Source organism: Somniosus microcephalus, chromosome 22 (genome assembly GCF_052327205.1).
Source record: "Somniosus microcephalus isolate GS21.2 chromosome 22, FLI_Smic_1.0, whole genome shotgun sequence".
Taxonomy (NCBI): domain Eukaryota; kingdom Metazoa; phylum Chordata; class Chondrichthyes; order Squaliformes; family Somniosidae; genus Somniosus; species Somniosus microcephalus.
The window spans coordinates 66,900,507-66,919,507 of NC_141008.1; the positions used below are offsets into that span (position 1 = coordinate 66,900,507).

Consider the following 19,001-nt stretch of genomic DNA (forward strand, 5'->3'; position numbering starts at 1 on the left):
GGTTTTTCCCCGCAAATGTTAACCAAATCTATTGTGGCTAGCATATGTATTTGTGTTATAACTTTGAACGGTGATATAGGACCATGGGAACATAGAAACAGGAGAAGACCATTCAGTCCCCTCGAGTCTGTTCTGCCATTACATTAGATGGCTGATCTGTACCTCAACTCCGTTCACCCGCCTTTGCTCCATATCCCTTGATAGTCTTGCCTAACAAAAAATCTATTGATTCCGGTCGTGAAAGTTTCAATTGACCCAGCATCCACAGCCTTTTAGGCGAGAGAATTCCATATTTCTGCTACCCTTCATGTGAAGAAGTGCTTCCTGATTTCACTCCTGAATGACCTGCCTCTAATTTTAAGATTATGCCCCCTCGTTCTGGATTCCCCCACCAGAGGAAATAGTTTCTCTTTACCTACCTTATCAAATCCTTTTAACATTTTAAACACCTCAATCAGATCACTCCGTAATCTTCTATACTCAGTGGAATACAGCCAAGTTTATGCAATCTGCCCTCATAATTTAACCCTTTCAGCCCCGGTGTCATTTTGGTGAATCTGCGCTGCTCCCCCTCTGAAGCCAATATATTCTTGCGGAGGTGTGGTGCCCAGAACTGAACGCAGTACTCCAGGTGGGGTCTGACCAAGCTGCTGTACTGTTAATTGTGTTCAGGTGGTGTATCTCAATTGGGTGTTAATTATATTCAGATGGTGGGTATTAATTGGGGACTCGTGTCCATATACATGGGAGCAGTTTCGGAAAGGGTACTCTGTATGTAATGTATGTCTCTGTAAATAAAGGCTTGTACGTGACTGAAGACCAGGCTGTAGTATTCTATCCTTCACCACCTGGCTATCCGTCTTTTACATATACAACTGAAGCATCATTTCCTCCCCTTTGTATTCCAGCTCCCCTTGAGATAAAGGCCAACATTCCATTAACCTTGTTGGTTGGTTTTTGTACCTGTCCACTAGCTGTTACTGATTTACATACATAGACACCCAAATCTCTCTGCTCCTCCTCGTTTCTCACCATTTAGAAAATACTTGGATTTGACTTTCTTTGGATTGAAAGTGACCGACCTCTCTCTACCCCACATTGAACTCCATTTGACACAGTTTTGCCCACGCACTTATTCTATCTATGCCCCTTTGTAAGTTCCTGTTCCCATCTGCATCTCCTAACTGTGCCTCCCCACTTAGTGTCATCTGCAAATCTTTTATATACAACTCTTGTATATACATTGTATCCAGTTGCTTTTATCATTTGATTGCATGATTATAATACAACTTCATTTACCCATTTTTGTAGATTATGGAAGATTCCAAAACTGTTCGAGAAACAATACTTTTGCAAAAAGATAATGCATAGATCTAAATATATAGTTTACAGAAAAGTTAACAATTTGGGAAGAATAGCAGACGCAGGGTGAGTTTGGTTAATTTACTGCAAGATGGGATGAAAAATAAGAGGATATATATCAGGATCAGGTGAACCATGAATGTTGTGCAGATATCTCAAAATAAATATTGCCATCAAAAAGCCATTCAAAAAATCTAAAAGATAATACAAGTGAGAAGAGAGAGAAAACTAGGAAAAGGACATTTGTTTGTGTTGCTGTGTTTTGATTTTTCCCTGTTGCATTCATTTTCTGGAATCTGATGAGCAAAACAAGAGGAGCAATTCATTTTTTAAACTGTGCAAGGGGGAGAGGAATTGATTGTCAAAAATAATAGAAAATGTTTTAAATTTATTCTTGTGTGTTCTGGTGGCTGATTCTAGGTCAAAGATTTTTCCTCCAGTGTTATTTTTTATTTTGTAAGTTGCTGATTCTGCAACTTGTATATTATTTTCTTTTTCCCTAGTGGTAGAAGGAATGATGTCAACTGTTATGCACTTGTGACATTTGTGTTAACTGTTCATATGTTAATGCGGTACAGTTATGACTCCTTCAAAACAGTGAACTGGCGCAAAATAAAATTTAAATTTAGCATCGTTCCACAAGAATAGCTCAGCACAAGGAGGGGAAATCCACCTCTTTTTAATGCAAGTTTAGCTAATCTGTGTTTGTGCATGTTAGTGAATATAGGACTACCTTTTCAGAACATCGAAGTTCATATTTCATGGTCAATGCCCCTTTTGTTGTCCTCTTCATAGAAAGTATTAAATTTTGTCTGAATCTTGGCTATGAAATCTGAACCAGATGAACAATTTTATATAAAATTTGAGTTGTATATCTATATATATAAATCGGTACTTCTGTCTGTCATTCTGTCATTCAGTCTGTCATTCTGTCATTCTGTCTCATCGCGTGTGCGTCTGGCGGGCTATGCGCTCGAAAGTTACAGGGCGTACCTACGCGCGCGTTACCTCCAAAGAAAGCTTACGCTTCCGAGACGGTTTTAAGCGTATTTACGTTTCGGCCGGGCTAAAATCGCGCCCGCGGTATCCCAAAAACCTTCAACATTCCGCTCATTAGCATCTCATTATCTGCTCATTAGCGACAGAGTGACCTCGAGGTCGACCAATCGTACGGCGGCTTGCTGCCGTGTGCGGCCGGGCCCTCCTACGGTCGAGTGACGGGACGATTGACCAATCCTACGCTTTGGTGACCTGACGGTCGACCAATCGGTGCGTGTGTGGGCGGGCCTTATCGTTCTGAACCGAGGTGAGTAGCCGCCATCTTGCTTCCATTCTTTTTCCTGCTTTCTGCGTCTTTTCAAATATACATTTCCAGCAAAATAAAATTCAATTTATTAAATTCTTTTAAAATAAATCACTCATTTGTAAATATTTTATCTAACCTGAACATTCTTTTTCCTACCTTTGCCCGTTTTTTTCTTAGGCCTGAAAGCCTGGGCCTTTCTTGCCCAGCCAGGCCCGAGCTAGGTAACTGGGCTGCTGCTAAGCTCCTCACCCACCACCCCACCGCCCCCCCCCCCCCCCCCCCCCCGCCGTGTCACGTTACCCAGGGCAACGGCGTCAGCCACGAGGGTCAGGGTGCGCGCGCAGCAGGAGCAGGTGAGACGCGGCGTCTCTGTTCCGCGCTCGGCGGGGGGGGGGGGGGCGGGGCTCGGCCGCTGGCCATCTCTCAGAGCCGCAATCGGCCTCGGCCGGGGGGGGGCGTGGCTCGGCCGCCGGCCGTCTCTCAGAGCCGCAATCGGGCTCGGCCGGGGGGGGGGGCGGGGCTCGGCCGCCGGCCGTCTCTCAGAGCCGCAATCGGGCTCGGCCGGGGGGGGGGGGGGGGCGGGGCTCGGAGAGCGGGGCTCTCGGCCTGGGCCCCCGCCCCCCCCTTCCGCCCCCCGCCCTTCCCGTCCCCCCCCCCCGCCCCCCTTCCCCTTCCCTTCCCCCCTCCCTTCCCCCCCGCCCCTTTCCCCCCCTTCCTTCCCTTCCCTTCCCCTGCCCTCCCTTCCCCCCCCGCCCTCCCTTCCCCCCAGTCGCTCTCTCTCTTCCCCCCAGTCGCTCTCTCTCTTCCCCCCAGTCGCGCGCTCTCTACCCCCCAGTCGCACTCTCTCTACCCCCCAGTCGCTCTCTCTCTTCCTCCCCCCCAGTCGCGCGCTCTCTCTCTTCTCCCCCCCGCCCCCCCCCCCCCCCCCCCCCCCCAATCGCTTTCTCTCTCTCTTCCAACAACAACATGCCCTCGAAAAAGCCTCGGCACCGCCGGGCACTTCAGCTAGTTTTATATATACTAGTGGACCCATGGTAGAAACCAGGAACTGAAGCATGGGGAGGAGAGCAGTCAGGTAGAGAGACAGAGAACTGAGCAGTTGGACAAAATGGGTTCTGGAGGAGCGGAACGCAAAGCCCAAGCTGAAGCAGGGATGAAGCGAGTTTGGTTTCTTGTTATCTGGCAACTGGGAATGGCAGAGTCCAGGGCCTGATGTAGGCAGAGGTGTTCCAGGGGCCAAGGACAAAAAGACAGATGTTATGGGGATGACACTGGGGTGTATTACCAAGTCAGATCCATCACTAGCAGCCAGCTTCATCTGTTGCAATGTGAGTTTCTTCAAGGCAAATTGTGTCAGCCTTGCAGTGGGTAGCAATAGTGCTGATGATTGTATGCTTTGTCGCTGATGCGTTGCTACTGATGTGTTGCCCCAACTCCTGGTGATCATTCATAATTAGGCATTCAAAGGCTGGTACCTTGATTCTGGAATCATGCTAAACATTTCTTAAGTACTTTCCTTTCATTATGTACTATGTAATTTATAATGGAACTTTTAGGTGGGGACTTCCAGATAGGAAAAGATCATTTTGAACTTGGCCGTGCAAGCACATTCCTAATTTTTTTTATTCATTCACGGGATGTGGGCATCACTGGCAAGGCTGGCATTTATTGCCCTAATTGCTCTTGTGGTGGTGGTGAGCCGCCGCCTTGAACCGCGACAGTCCTTGTGGTGAAGGTGCTCTCACAGTGCTGACTTTGTCGTAGCAGTTTGGTACAACTGAGTGGCTTGCTAGGCCATTTCAAAGGGTAGTTAAGAGTCAACCACATTGCTGTGGGTCTGGAGTCACCTATAGGCCAGACCGGGTAAGGATGGCAGATCCCTAAAGGTGAACCATTTGGGTTTTTCTGATAATTTCAAATGTATTTAATTAACTGAATTTAAATTCCCCCAGCTGCTGTAATTTGAATATCTCCGTCTAAGCTGCGTTAAATAGATCTTTTCATGGCCTGTATGTGCCTTGTGATGCACAAACATCTGTACCACAGTGTGTAAACACATAAGTTCCCAACATAATTCAGCCCACAGTGAGGCAAGGGAGGAGATTGCAGGGGCTCTGACACAAATTTTCAGATCCTCTCTGGCCACAGGGGAGGTGCCATTATTCAAGAAGGGTAGTAGGGATAAACCAGGGAATTACAGGCCAGTGAGCCTAACATCAGTGGTAGGGAAATTATTGGAAAAAAAATTCTGAGGGACAGAATTAGATTCCACTTGGAGAGGCAAGGATTAATCGAGGATAATCAGCATGGCTTTGTTAGGGGGAGATCATATCTAACTAATTTGATTGAATTTTTTGAGGGGGTGACTAGGTGTGTGGATGAGGGTAGTGCAGTTGATGTAGTCTACATGGACTTCAGTGAGGCTTTTGACAAAGTCCCGCATGGGAGACTGGTCAAGAAGGTAAGAGCCCATGGGATCCAGGGCAATTTGGCACATTGGATCCAAAGTTGGCTTAGTGGCAGGAGGCAGAGGGTGATGGCCGAAGGTTGTTTTTGTGACTGGAAGCCTGTGTCCAGTGGTGTACCGCAGGGATCGGTGCTGGGTCCTTTGCTGTTTGTAGTGTACATTAATGATTTAGATATGAATGTAGGAGGTATGATCAGTAAGTTCGCAGATGACACGAAAATTGGTGGTGGTAAATAGCGAGGAGGGAAGCCTCAGGCTACAGGACGATATAGACGGGTTGGTCAGATGGGCAGAACAGTGGCAAATGGAATTTAACCCTGAAAAGTGTGAGGTGATGTATTTTGGGAGGACTAACAAGGCAAGGAAATACACAATGAATGGTAGGATCCTAGGAAGGACAGAGGATCAGAGGGACCTTGGTGTGCATGTACATAGATCCCTGAAGGCAGCAGGACAGGTAGATAAGGTGGTTAAAAAGGCATATGGGATACTTGCCTTCATTAGCTGAGGCATAGAATATAAGAGCAGGGAGGTTATGATGGAGCTGTATAAAATGCAAGTTAGACCACAGCTGGAATACTGTGTGCAGTTCTGGTCGCCACACTGTAGGAAGGATGTGATTGCATTGGAGAGGGTGCAGAGGAGATTCACCAGGATGTTACCTGGGCTGGAGCGCTTCAGCTATGAAGAGAGACTGGACAGGCTGGGTTGTTTTCCTTGGAGCAGAGAAGGCTGAGGGGGGACCTGATTGAGGTGTACAAAATTATGAGGGGCATAGTTAGGGTAGATAGAAAGGAACTTTTCCTCTTAGTAGAGGGGTTAATAACCAGGGGGCATAGTTTCAAGGTAAGGGGCAGAAGGTTTAGAGGGGATTTGAGGAAAAACTTTTTCACCCAGAGGGTGGTTGGAATCTGGAACTCACTGCCTGAAAGGGTGGTAGAGGCAGGAACCCTCAACATTCAAGAAGCATTTAGATGAGCACTTGAAACGCCATAGCATACAAGGCTACGGACCAAGTGCTGGAAAATGGGATTAGAATAAATGGGGCTTGATGGCCGTCGCGGACATGATGGGCCGAAGGGCCTCTTTCTGTGAATTTTATCTCTGAAGCAATCAGGGAGGAATCAAATGGATTTGAAGTATAGAGGGAATGAATATCTGAGGATGAGTTGACCCATAATACTTCTGTATCTTTCCTGATGGTCAATTACAGAGCAGTGGGGGGTGGGGGGGGTTGGTAGCAGTGGGGTGGGGGGGGTTGGTAGTGGTGGGGTGGGTTGGTAGCGGTGGGGGGGGTTGGTAGCAGTGGGGTGGGGGGGTTGGTAGTAGTTGGGGGGGGTTGGTAGCAGTGGGGGTGGGGGGGGTTGGTAGTAGTTGGGGGGGTTGGTAGCAGTGGGGGTGGGGGGGGTTGGTAGCGGTGGGGGTGAGGTGGGTTGGTAGCGGTGGGGGGGGGTTGGTAGCAGTGGGGTGAGGGGGGTTGGTAGCAGTGGGGTGAGGGGTTGGTAGCAGTGGGGTGAGGGGTTGGTAGCAGTGGGGTGAGGGGTTGGTAGCAGTGGGGTGAGGGGGGTTGGTAGCAGTGGGGTGAGGGGGGGTTGGTAGCAGTGGGGTGAGGGGGGTTGGTAGCAGTGGGGTGAGGGGGGTTGGTAGCATTGGGGTGGGGGGGGTTGGTAGCGGTGGGGGGGTTGGTAGCAGTGGGTGGGGGGGGTTGGTAGCAGTGAGGTGGGGGGGTTGGTAGCAGTGGGGTGGGGGGGGTTGGTAGCAGTGAGGTGGGGGGGGTTGGTCGCGGGCGGGGTTGACGGGGTTGGTAGCAGGGGGCGGGTTGACGGGGGGTTGGTTGGTGATGGGGCGGTGGTTGGTAGCGGGTGGGAGGTGGTTGGTGACGGGCGGGGTTGGTAGGTGGTAAAAGAAAATATTTTATATCTATATGAAAAAGCTCAGGGTTTAAGGTTTGCAGGGATTAGAATTGTTTCACAATTAATGCATCGGTTATTTACTGTTCATTCTAAATGGGTTTCGCTATATTCAAAGCTGGCTGGTTTCAGTGGTCCGAAGTGATTTTTTGAAATTTTGCAAAATATGCAAGTTCAGGAGATTTTCAGTAAACTGCTTAACTTGAATTGGTTGCATTGATTCAGAGTGATTCTCCAGAATTGTACTGGATTTTGTACATCGTTAGGTGTGAGTCTGAATTGAAAATGATTGTGTGTTTTGCAAAAATGATTATAGTCTTGCGTCTGATGTTTTCAAGTAGGTGACTTGGAATGAATACCTCTTAAAAGTGCAATTAAGATAATTGGTTAATAAGCAGACTGACACTTAATACTTATTACAGGATGTGTTGGTTTCCATTGATTATTAAGCTAAACAAAAGACTAGTGCTCAGATGTTTACTATTCGAGCAGAGTAATTTTGTTTGAGCTGGAGTGTTATTTGTTTAGTTGCATGGTAAATAAAAGGGACATTGGAAATTTTCATGATACGAGTTCAGTATCCGTGAGCTTCAGTATATTAAATTGCTTTATAGTAAAGCAAACTACTTTTAAGAATTGGATTTATGATTCTTTGAATCAAACAATTTTACATTTTACTGTAGTTTGAAAAATAAAGTACATAAATGAAGTCACTTGTAATTATAACGACGAGGATATAAAATCTAGTTTGAATGTCAGGACTGCAGAATGATGGAATTGGAATTGCAAGCTTTTGCTTTTGGCTAAAAGATATAGGCCTAGAAATTCACTTTGAGCCCGCCAGCTGGCGTGCGCCCAAAAGTTAGCGCTGAGCGCAGAGCCAGTTGCGCCCGTCGGATATTCAGTTTTTGCGCCCCAAGTCAGAACCGGGCGCTATTCCAGGGTGTGCCCGCCCCCGCTTGGGGCGCTGAAACTGAATTTCAGCGCTCTAGGCGCCGCTGCGCCACCCGCTGCGGAGCGGCAGGCTGCGGTACTGCAGGCCTCCTCCTTCTCTTAAGGGGGAGGTGCCTGCAACGGGGAGATCGCCGCTGGATAGTGCTGGCAAATGAGCCCGGCACCACGGAGAAGTGCCGGGTTCGCAGAAAGCAGCCGGCAATGCCGCGGGGGGGGTGGGGGGGAGGAGGCCGGGGAAGGAGGTGCGGGCAGGCGGCCGCCGAAAAAGCGGCCGGCCGCACCTCCACCTTAAAGCGCCCCACTAAGGCTACAGGAGGGCCCCGTTTTCTGATCGCTGTTTGCGGCCGCTGCGGAAGAGGCGGCCGCAACTAAATATGGCGGTCGGGCTGGTAGCGGGGCACTGCGCACACCGATGACGTCATCGGTGGCGGCGCAGCGCTACTGGCTAACGCCGCCATTACCGCAGCGCTGAATATCGGCGAAAGCTCAGCAAGTGGCGCAAAAGCCCTCTTTGGGCGAAAACTGGGCGCAAAGCCTACTGAATTTCTAGCCCATAATATTTAGTTGCATTTTACACCTGAATTAAATTTAAATCCAAGTTGGTGAACATTATTATTTCTGATCCTATCAATTAGTAAAAGAATACAAGTCTTGTGACTGTGTATTGGATGCAAAGTTATCTAATAGTTTACATTTTCATTTTGTTGATCTTAGGTGTTTTTCAGAGCAGGAACACTGGTTAAATTGGAAGAACAAAGGGATGAACAAACCAGAAGGAATATCACACTTTTCCAGGCAGCTTGCAGAGGATACCTTGCACGGCAGTATTTCAAGAAGAGGAAGGTACAATTCAGCAAGAGCTTCATAAACCAAATGTGGAGCTAATACTAAACACAGTTATATTTGTATTCATAGTCATTTTCCACTTGGAAGAATAGAATAGTGCAGCACAGAAGGAGGCCGTTCGGCCCATTGAGTCTGCGCCAGCTCTTTCGAAGAGCAGTTCAGTTAGTCCCACTCCCCCACTCTCTCCATATTCCTGCAATATTTTCTCCTTTAAGTATTCAACCAATTCCCTTTTGAAGGCTACTATTGAATCTGTATCCACCAGTCTATCACAGTGCATTCCAAATCTTAACCACTTGTTGCGTAACAAAGCTTTTCCTCATGATTTTAAACACCTCTGTCAAATCTCCTCTTGGCCTTCTCTGCTCTAAGGAGAACAACCCCAGCTTCTCCAGTCTATTCACGTAACTGTAATCCCTCATCCCAGAAACCATTCTAGTAAATCTCTTCTGTACCCTCTCCAAAGCCTTCATGTGCTTCCTAAGTGTGGTGCCCAGAATTGGACTCAATACTCCAGCTGGGGCTGAACTAGTGTTTTATATAAGTTTAACATAACTTCCTGGCTTTTATACTCTGCCTCTATTTATAAAGCCCAGGATCCCATATGCATTAACAGTTTTGTTAACCTGTCCTGCCACCTTCAGAGATTTGTGCACAACCACCCCCAGGGGTCTCTCTTCTTACCCCCCTTGTAAATTATACCATTTTAGCTTGTATTGTCTCTCCTCATTCTTTCTACCAAAATGGATCACCTCACACTTTTCTGCGCTGAATTTCATCTGCCTATTCCACCTGTCTATCTGTGTCCTCTTGAAGTCTATTACTATCTTCCTCACTGTTTACTACACTTCCAAGTTTTGTGTCATCTGCATATTTTGAAATTGTGCCCTGTACCCCCAAGTCCAAGTCATTAATGTAGTCCAAGTCGTTGGCTTCAGTTCATATTCATAAATGGAAGGAAAAAATTAAAACTGATCAGTGGCAGCAGTATTTCACTCTTGAACAGCACCTTGACACAGTTTAAACTTGGAATTCCCAGCTTTATAAACCCTATCTGGCCTAGGTGCGCTATAATTGGTCAAATTTGTATTGTAATTGCAGAAAGGTTTCTACTTTACTTTTAAAGAGGATCTTCTTGAAAGTGTTTATGCTGATACGACGGGAACAATTTGACTGAAGCTAATTTAATGGATCCTCTTTCAGATTCAAGAACTAGCTATTCGCTGCATCCAGAAAAACATTAAAAAGAACAAAGGAGTCAAGAACTGGCCATGGTGGAAGGTTTTCACTACGGTTCGGCCACTAATTGAGGTTCAGTTAACAGAGGAGCAAATACGTGGCAAAGATGTAAGTGCTTCAGACGCACTTTAATTTGACATAATATGTTAGTTTGGCTAAGTCATAGATAACATATACATGAAATGTTGCTGATTTTTTGTTGAGATTTTAAGCTTGCGCTTACAATTTCTTTATCATCACAAGGATTTGGTGTTTTATGTTATCTGTTGTTTAAAATTGTGGCTATTCAACAGTGAGTGATGGCAGGCATTGTGATCACCATGAAGCCTGATTCCATTCTCTCTAGGATCAGTGCGTGTGTGTATATATCAATATCTATCTCACATTTTTCTCTTTCTCCCTCATCCAGCTGGCTTTGATGCATAAGAACATAAGAAATAGGAGCAGGAGTAGGCCAATCGGCCCCTCGAGCCTGCTCCGCCATTCAATAAGATCATGGCTGATCTGATCCTAACCGCCAATCTACTATCACAGAACCATCTCCTGAATCTAACAGAATTAGATACACGAAATAGGAGCAGGATCAGGCTACACGGCCCCTGGGCCCGCTCCGCTACCCACAGGGCCATGACCGATCCGAACCTAGACTCATGTCCAAATTCCTGCCCGCTCCCCGTAACCCTTAATTCCCTTTACTTCTAGGAAACTGTCTATTTCTGTTTTAAATTTATGTAATGATGTTGCTTCTACAGCTTTTTGGGCCAGCATATTCCATGGACCTACCACCCTCTGAGTGAAGTAGTTCCTCCTCATCTCAGTTTTGAAAGAGCAGCCCCTTATTCTAAGACTATGCCCCCTAGTTCTAGTTTCACCCATCATCGGGAACATCCTCCCCGCATCCACCCGATCCAACCCTTTCACAATCTTATATGTTTCAATAAGATCGCCTCTCATTCTTCTGAACTCCAATGAGTAGAGTCCCAATCTACTCAACCTCTCCTCATATGTCCATCCCCTCATCCCCGGGGTTAACCGAGTGAACCTTCTTTGTACTGACTCGAGAGCAAGTATGTCCTTTCTTAAGTATGGACACCAAAACTGTACGCAGTATTCCAGGTGCGGTCTCACCAATACCTTGTACAACTGAAGCAATACCTCCCTATTTTTATATTCTATCCCCCTAGCAATGAAAGCCAACAGTCCATTGGCCTTTTTAATCACTTGCTGCACCTGCATACTAACCTTTTGAGTTTCGTGCACCAGATCCCTTTGTACTTCAGTACTTTCCAGTTTCTTGCCATTAAGATAATAACTTGCTCTACAATTTTTCCTGCCAAAGTGCATAACCTCGCACTTTCCAGTATTGTATTCCATCTGCCAAATCTCTGCCCACTTACTTAGCCTGTCTATGTCCTCCTCACTCACTACTTTCCCTCCCATCTTAGTATCATCTGCAAACTTTGATATGTTACACTCGGTCCCCTCCTCCAAATCGTTAATATAGATTGTAAAGAGTTGGGGACCCAGCACTGACCCCTGCGGAACACCACTAGTTACTGATTGCCAGTCTGAGAATGAATCATGTATCCCAACTCTCTGCCTTCTGGTGATTAGGAATAGGGACCCTAGCCAATTCTGTTTGTTTTCCCATCCTCTCCCCACCAGTCCAAGGGTACTAGGGCCAACTGTACTGTCCCGACGGTCTTACGGCTGAGATTATTGGGGGTCAACGTAGTGATCTGTGTAGCTTAGCTACTCATTGGCTGAGGCATTGGGTAACAGTGAAAGTTATAGCTTTAATGAAAATCTGTGAAGTTAGTATTAACCTCCCTAGTTTTTATTGCCATTATTTTCCCCCATGACAATACATTCAAAATGAGTTGTATGGAAAAGATGTACTTGTTCAACATATTTGTTAAAATTAATGGTCCAGACTTTGCTGTAATAATAATGGTGAGGCTATCAGCGCTCGCTACTGTTACAGGGTAAATCTGACAGAAACTTATGGCGTCTGCACGTGTGTAGTTAAACGCGGAAATCCAGAAGTTGCTGTCCGAGATACCCTGCTCCTCCACAGGGTGCGCTGTTGCAGTCTTCACTGATGGACTTGGCACTGACATCACTGTAATGGCATGAACTTGAGATACTTAGCCACTAGTTCAGCACTAAAAACGGCTGAAAAAGTTAGGGCCCTGAAAAATGAATTTTACAAGTGTGGAGTCTCATTCCCTCAGAAGAAAATTAATGTTGGAGATTTAAACTTTTTTATTTTTTTTTAACTTTTTCTGTCTATCTTTTATCTCTCTCCCATAATCCCATCTGTATTTCCCAATCTTTATTTCCCTTCTTGTACATGACTTAAATGTAATTTATACTCCGTTTTTTACTTCCTGGTTTAGACTTTGCGTGGCTCAGTGAGGATTCTTCAGTCTAATTGAAGAGCCTCGCTGTTGCTTGTCCTGTTCACAGACGCCACAGATCCCCTGTAGAGGGCGGCGCATTGAATCAGACGCCGGATGATTGGAAGTCTCCACTGACAAGCCCATGAAAAGTCTGTGGGCAACTGTACGCGAGGTGAACGGTGAAAGCCGTTCCTTCACCGCTGAGAGGAAATTCCAGGCCATTGTGTACTCTGTGAAAACAGATGCCAAATTTTCAGCTAATGTTTGAAATTTGTTTAAACATTTCAATTATTGGAAAGAATAATGCTAGCAAGACTCTTTCATTCATGAGATCTAATCCCTATTATGTCACTATATTTAAATATAAATTCTATTTGATTGCATACATAGATTGTTCAGTTTTCTCTTACCTTCATTTCCCACCTCTGTAGATGGTTTAAAATTGACAAAACTCTATGTATGCTAGCATCTCACCACCAAACCCTGCCACTACTTGTGCTGGAGACATTAAATGAAAATGAGCTTATTTGCACCGGTGTGTTTCAATTTTATAACCGTATTTTTGTGTAGAAGGGAACGCTATCAAGATGTCTTTTATAAAAATGAAGGGACTCATTTATTTAAACACTTCCAATAATTTTAAGGTTTTGCATTAAATATTTATATGCTCGGGTATTTATTGTAATATAAATTGATTTGTAAGAAATAGTGTCCATTAAATTTTGCCATGGAAAGTTGAATAATGCTAAATATTCTAAAATTACTGTAATTTCAGATCTGATTAGCTACCCTACTACATTGAACAAAAGTTGTCTAAATATCCCATTAAAATACCTTAAACTTTTGAAAGTTATGGTTAAGTTTGCAATTCATTTCATTATCCAGTGTATAGAAGCTAACTGGTAAATCTGGTGCCTCCCTATATTAGGAGGAGATTCAGCAGCTACGCAGCAAAATAGAACGGGTTGAAAAGGAGCGCAATGAGCTACGGCTAACCAGTGATCGTTTAGAAAGCAGGGTAAGATTATACTTGTGATCCTTTTGTACATCTGGTATTGCAGTCTGTGCAAAAATCATTATTTTGGGATTGTCAGCATAGTTTATTTGATGCAGTACAGCAAGTAGTATGTGAAATTAAAATGTTAAGCCTTCCCAAATATTATGGCTTAATTTCAGAATAGGACCATTATTAAACATCAAAGTGAATGAAATGGAGCAGTGTGGTAAATATTCAGAAGTGGTAGCCTACTTAAACTTAATTGAAATCCAGTTCAGTTAAGATCAGCAACACTAAGCTACTTTGATGTACTTTCATGCAAGATATTAAGGCTGCATTTTATTTTAATTATTGTTTCAATAGTGCAGTTAAGAACCAAAATGCAAGTAACTTGAATTGCCTAAATGATACAAATCAAAGTTGCAAAACACATGTGGAGGGATAAAATGTAATTTTGTACAACCTGCAATTTAGTCAATGAATAGCTAAGTAGCAATACTATCATTTTTTGTAGATTCTGATATGCTAATGACTATTTCAAATGTAATGTTTAGTTAGCACTGGGGGAAGAAACCTTCAAGTGTGAGCAGAGAGAGTTGCCAACTTCTAGAGTATTGTGGGTTTACATATTGACATTCAGTTTGTTTGGGATACAATTGATTCCACTGTTGAGTACAGATTATTTACTTTCTTCCTTAATCTAATGCTGTAGGAGAATGATGAATAAATCACTTCTGTTTTGCAAGAGTAAATACGGTTTTCTTAATGTAATATGTGCCAAATAATCTGTAAAAGCTATAGTGCAATGTATAAATTTTACAAATTGAGAATACAGTACACGGCATTAAGTATTTTTGGATCCAATATAAGGAGACTTGAGAACAACTGTTTTGCAGCAATGTGCACAAATGTTGGTGCAGACCTCAAAGGAACGAAGATTGGTCCATGCAGAGTGTGCACATTGAGCAGCATAATATTAACTGAATACACACATCAGTACTTAATATTGGCATATAACTCATTCTTCTCTAACAAACATTGTGGAGTTTTCTATCAACTTCCACTTCTGATCTCTTGTTCGCACAATCTGAGTCAAAGTAAAACCAGTTTGACATCCATTCCTGACCTGCAAGTTGAAGCGTTGTTAATTTGCTGCACATTAATTCGGATCTAAAATCATTTTCAGGATCAAAATAAGACCATTTTATGCAATAGATTGCAGATATGCCGCCTGCAGATTAATATCTATATTGATATTTTACAATAATATACATTTTTACAAAAGATGCAGTATGGACAGAAGCTTTGATTTTAATTTCAATAACAGCTTGGAGAACTGACGTCAGAATTAACAGATGAGAGAAACACTGGTGAATCAGCATCTCAACTTCTAGAGACAGAAACTGCGGACAGACTTCGATTAGAGAAAGAAATGAAAGAGTTCCAGGTGGGTTAAATGCTCTGTAATCTTGAAACTCTGGAAACCATTACAGTATTTTATTTTTGATTTGTACTAAGTTGAAGTTTGTTAGTTGTAGAACTAGTTCTTAACTCCGCTCTCTGTTCAGTAGCTGATTTTTCCCCTGTACATTGACAACAACAACTTGCATTTATATAGTGCCCTTAATGTAGTAAAACATCCCAAGGTGCTTCACAGGAGCGTTATCAAACACCGAACTACATAAGAATATATTAGGACAGGTGACCAAAAACTTGGACAAAGAAGTAGGTTTTAAGGAGGTGAGATAGGCGGAGAGGCTTAGGAAGGGAATTTCAGAGCTTAGGGCCCAGGCAGCTGAAGGCACAGCAACCAATGGTGGAGCGATTAAATTCGGGGATGCTCAAGAGGGCACAATTGGAGGAGTGCAGATATGTTGGAGGGTTGTGGTGCTGGAGGAGATTACAGAGATAGGGAGGGGTGAGGCCATGGAGAGATTTGAAAACAGGGATGAGAATTTTAAAAATCGAGGAGTTGTTGGACTGGGAGCCAATGTAGATCAGCGAGCGCAGGGGTGATGGCTGAGTGGGACTTGGTGCAGTTAGGATATGGGCAGCAGAGTTTTCGATGAGTTCACATTCATGGAGGGTGGCAAATGGGAGGCCGGCCAGGAGAGCATTGGAATAGTCAAGTCTAGAGCGAATGAAAGCAAGGATGAGGGTGTGAGCAGCAGATGAGCTACGGCAGGGGCGGAGTCGGTCGATGTTACGGAGATAGAATTAGGCGGTCTTGGTGGTGGAGCGGATATGTGATTGGAAGCTCATCTCGGGGTCACATAGGATGCTAAATAGGACAAGAACAGCTTCATTTGTTACCTGGATATGCTTTTACAGGATAAAATATTAATATGTACATATGTAACTGAAGCAATTCCAGTTATTTAATGCAGTACTGTATATAGATTCTGAGAACTATTAGTCATTATTGTAAGCATCTTGTGTTTCAGGCCAAATATGATGGAATGAAGAAGCAAATGGATTCAATGGAAATGGAAGTGATGGAAGCTCGGCTTATCAAAGCAGCAGAGTTAAATGGAGAATTAGATGACGACGATTCTGGTTAATTGCTCAGTTTCATTACATAGAATTACTTAGAATATACAGCACAGAAACAGGCCATTCGGCCCAACCAGTCCGTGCCAGCGTTTATGCTCCACTTGAGCCTCCTCCCATCCTTCCTCATCTAACTATCAGCATATCCCTTTATTCCCTTCTCCCTCGTATGCTTATCTAGCTTCACCTTAAATGCATCTATACTATTCGCCTCAACCACTCCCTGTGGTAGCGAGTTCCCATTCTCACCACTCTCTGGGTAAAGAAGTTTCTTCTGAATTCCCTATTTGATTTCTTGGTGGCTATCTTATATTGATGGCTTCTAGTTTTGCTCTTCCCCACAAGTGGAAACTCTCTCTCTGCATCTACGCTATCAAAACCTTTCATAATTTTAAAGACCTCTATTAGGTCACCCCTTGGCCTTCTCTTTTCAAGAGAAAAGGGACCCAGCTTGTCTATCCTTTCCTGATGGGTATAACCTCACAGTTCTGGTATCATCCTTGTAAATCTTCTCTGCACCCTCTCCAGTGCCTCTATATCCTTTTTATAATATGAACAGAACTGTACACAGTACTCCTAATGTGGTCTAACCAAGGTTCGATAAAAATTTAGTACAACGTCTCTACTTTTCAATTCTATCCCTCTAGAAATAAACCCTAGTGCTTGGTTTGGCTTTTTTATGACCTTATTAACCTGCGTTGCTACTTTTAGTGATTAGTGTATTTGTACTCTGAGATCCCTTTGCTCCTCTACCCAGTTGAGATTCTTATTTTCCAAGTAATATATGAACTCCTTATTTTTCTTACCGAAACATGACACCTCACACTTGTCTATGTTGAAATTCAGCTGCTAATTATATGCCCATTCTGCAAGTGTATTAATGTCTTGTAATTTGTGCAGTCCTCCTCAGTATTGACTCTCCACCCCCCCCCAAAATTTGATGATGTTCATGGGGATTGTTTAAATTTTTTTAGACATTTTTGCTTAAAAAAAAACACATGGCACTTTCCTGGATTTTCCCCACTCCAATACCCCGTCTTCAGTCACTTTCCACCTCAACGTTGTCATTTTACAGACAGGAAGCAAAGTACTCTCCACTGTGGATCTCTCGACCATTTCCACCACAGCCACTATTTCAGATGCTCAAGAAACAAGATAGATGCAGCTACAGATTTTTTTGTCACCCAATAATATTCTTCTACTTTCATCAGCTCTTTAATTTAATGATCTATCTGAGAATCATCAAAATTGCATAATTGAGATTTAGGCTAGTATGAATATTCTTCAAAGCTGAGATTCAAACCTAGGTCCTCCAGCGCAGGACCGTAGTTTTCTGCCACTTGAACTAGCCTTTTCATTTAAAAATATTTCTTCATTTGCATAATGCAAGAATTTATTTCTGCTGTTTCTTTGCTGATATATATTATATATATATATGTGTGTGTGTGTGAATTTAAATGACAGAAGTTCAACTTAAAAGATTACTTTTATTTACCTTCCATAGGTGGAGAATGGCGACTGAAGTACGAGCGTGCAATAAGAGAGATAGATTTCACCAAAAAGCGAATGCATCAGGAATTTGAGGACAAGCTAGAGGTTGAATTACAGATCAAAAGGCAGCTGGAGCGAAAAGTGAGAAAAAAAAATAAGTGCTTTTAAATCCGTAATTACAGTTTTTGCATAAATTTGTAGTTGGATATTAAAACTAAGGTGGTGCTATGTCTTGGAGCACTGGTGCTTGGTGCTGTGGAACGGTGAAATAAAAGCTTGATCTACCAATTTTCTTTATTGCCACTGCTGGGCAACCTCTAAAAACATGTCTTACAGAAAACTGCATTTCAAATTTTAAATATTCTTCATTCACATGATATTTTTATTCCCGATTTTAATTTGCATATCAAGTATGTAAAACAAGTACAGACTATTTGCAAATTTCCAGAAAATAATTTTCATTAGTATAGAACAAATAAAGCTCAGTGAGTCACAGAGGATATTTCTGTGTGTGTATGTGTGTAGAAGGAATTAATTTTCTTTTCCTGGCAGCTGAAAACATTCGCTCATCTATTTGAAACAAATTATGGATTCTGGTATTATTTAAATGTTAGTAATGTACTGAGAAAGCTTCTGTTTGCAATTAGAGACATGGACTTTAAATAATTTATTACAGTGCATTATATTTTCATGAGCGTTCTTTTTCCAAATTTTTTGGTTGAGAAGATTAACCCATATTTTGCTGAATTAATAGCAGTACAGCACTGTAAGCATAACAATACCACACAGTTAACAGCACAAGTTATACAGTGGCTCTCAATTATCGAAACTCCTATTATCCACCATCCCGATTCAGACACAGCCTCATTTGAGACATCGTCTCATTGCACAGCTTTCATTCCTTATGTGCAGCACGGTGGCATAGTGGTTAGCACTGTTGCCTCACAGCGCCAGGGACCCGGGTTCAAATCCGGCCTCGAGTTTGCACATTCTCCCCGTGTTTGCGTGGGTTTCCTCCGGGTGCTCCGGTTTCCTCCCACAGTCCAAAGATGTGCGGGTTAGGTTGATTGGCCATGATAAAAATTGGCCCTTAGTGTTAGGGGGGATTAAATACGTGGGGTTACGGGGTCACGGGGATAGGGCTTGGGTGGGATGGCTGTCGGTGTAGGGACCGGGTGCTAGGGTTTGGATGATCAGCCATGATCTCGTTGAATGGCGGAGCAGGCTCGAAGGGCCGAATGGCCTACTCCTGCTCCTATCTTCTATGTTTCTATGTTTCATCCCATTTTATGACACAATAAAACCGCATAATGGCCCCGATTTTGCGGTGGGTAAGAACAGCGAACGAACAGCGTTAGCAGTTATTACCCCTTTGAAACTGGCCGCAACTTCAGGATGTAGCACATGCGCATTCTAACACACAAATCCTGAAGTTGCGATCAGTCATTCATTGCTCCGACACTGGCTGTGCTGTGGC

At 43.7% G+C, this 19,001-nt stretch overlaps 1 protein-coding gene across 13 annotated transcripts in view; it reads left to right on the forward strand.

Annotated features, from left to right (window-relative positions):
• Positions 1-19,001, forward strand: part of myo18ab (myosin XVIIIA b) — a 256,934-nt gene that overhangs the window by 188,241 nt on the left and 49,692 nt on the right. For all 13 annotated transcript variants that reach the window (XM_085965003.1, XM_085965000.1, XM_085965001.1 and 10 more), the window contains 6 exons: positions 8,714-8,842; positions 10,049-10,192; positions 13,415-13,504; positions 14,811-14,930; positions 15,928-16,039; positions 17,538-17,665. In XM_085965003.1, the coding sequence (XP_085821129.1) occupies positions 8,714-8,842; positions 10,049-10,192; positions 13,415-13,504; positions 14,811-14,930; positions 15,928-16,039; positions 17,538-17,665 (723 nt within the window). The remainder of the gene's footprint in view (positions 1-8,713; positions 8,843-10,048; positions 10,193-13,414; positions 13,505-14,810; positions 14,931-15,927; positions 16,040-17,537; positions 17,666-19,001) is intronic.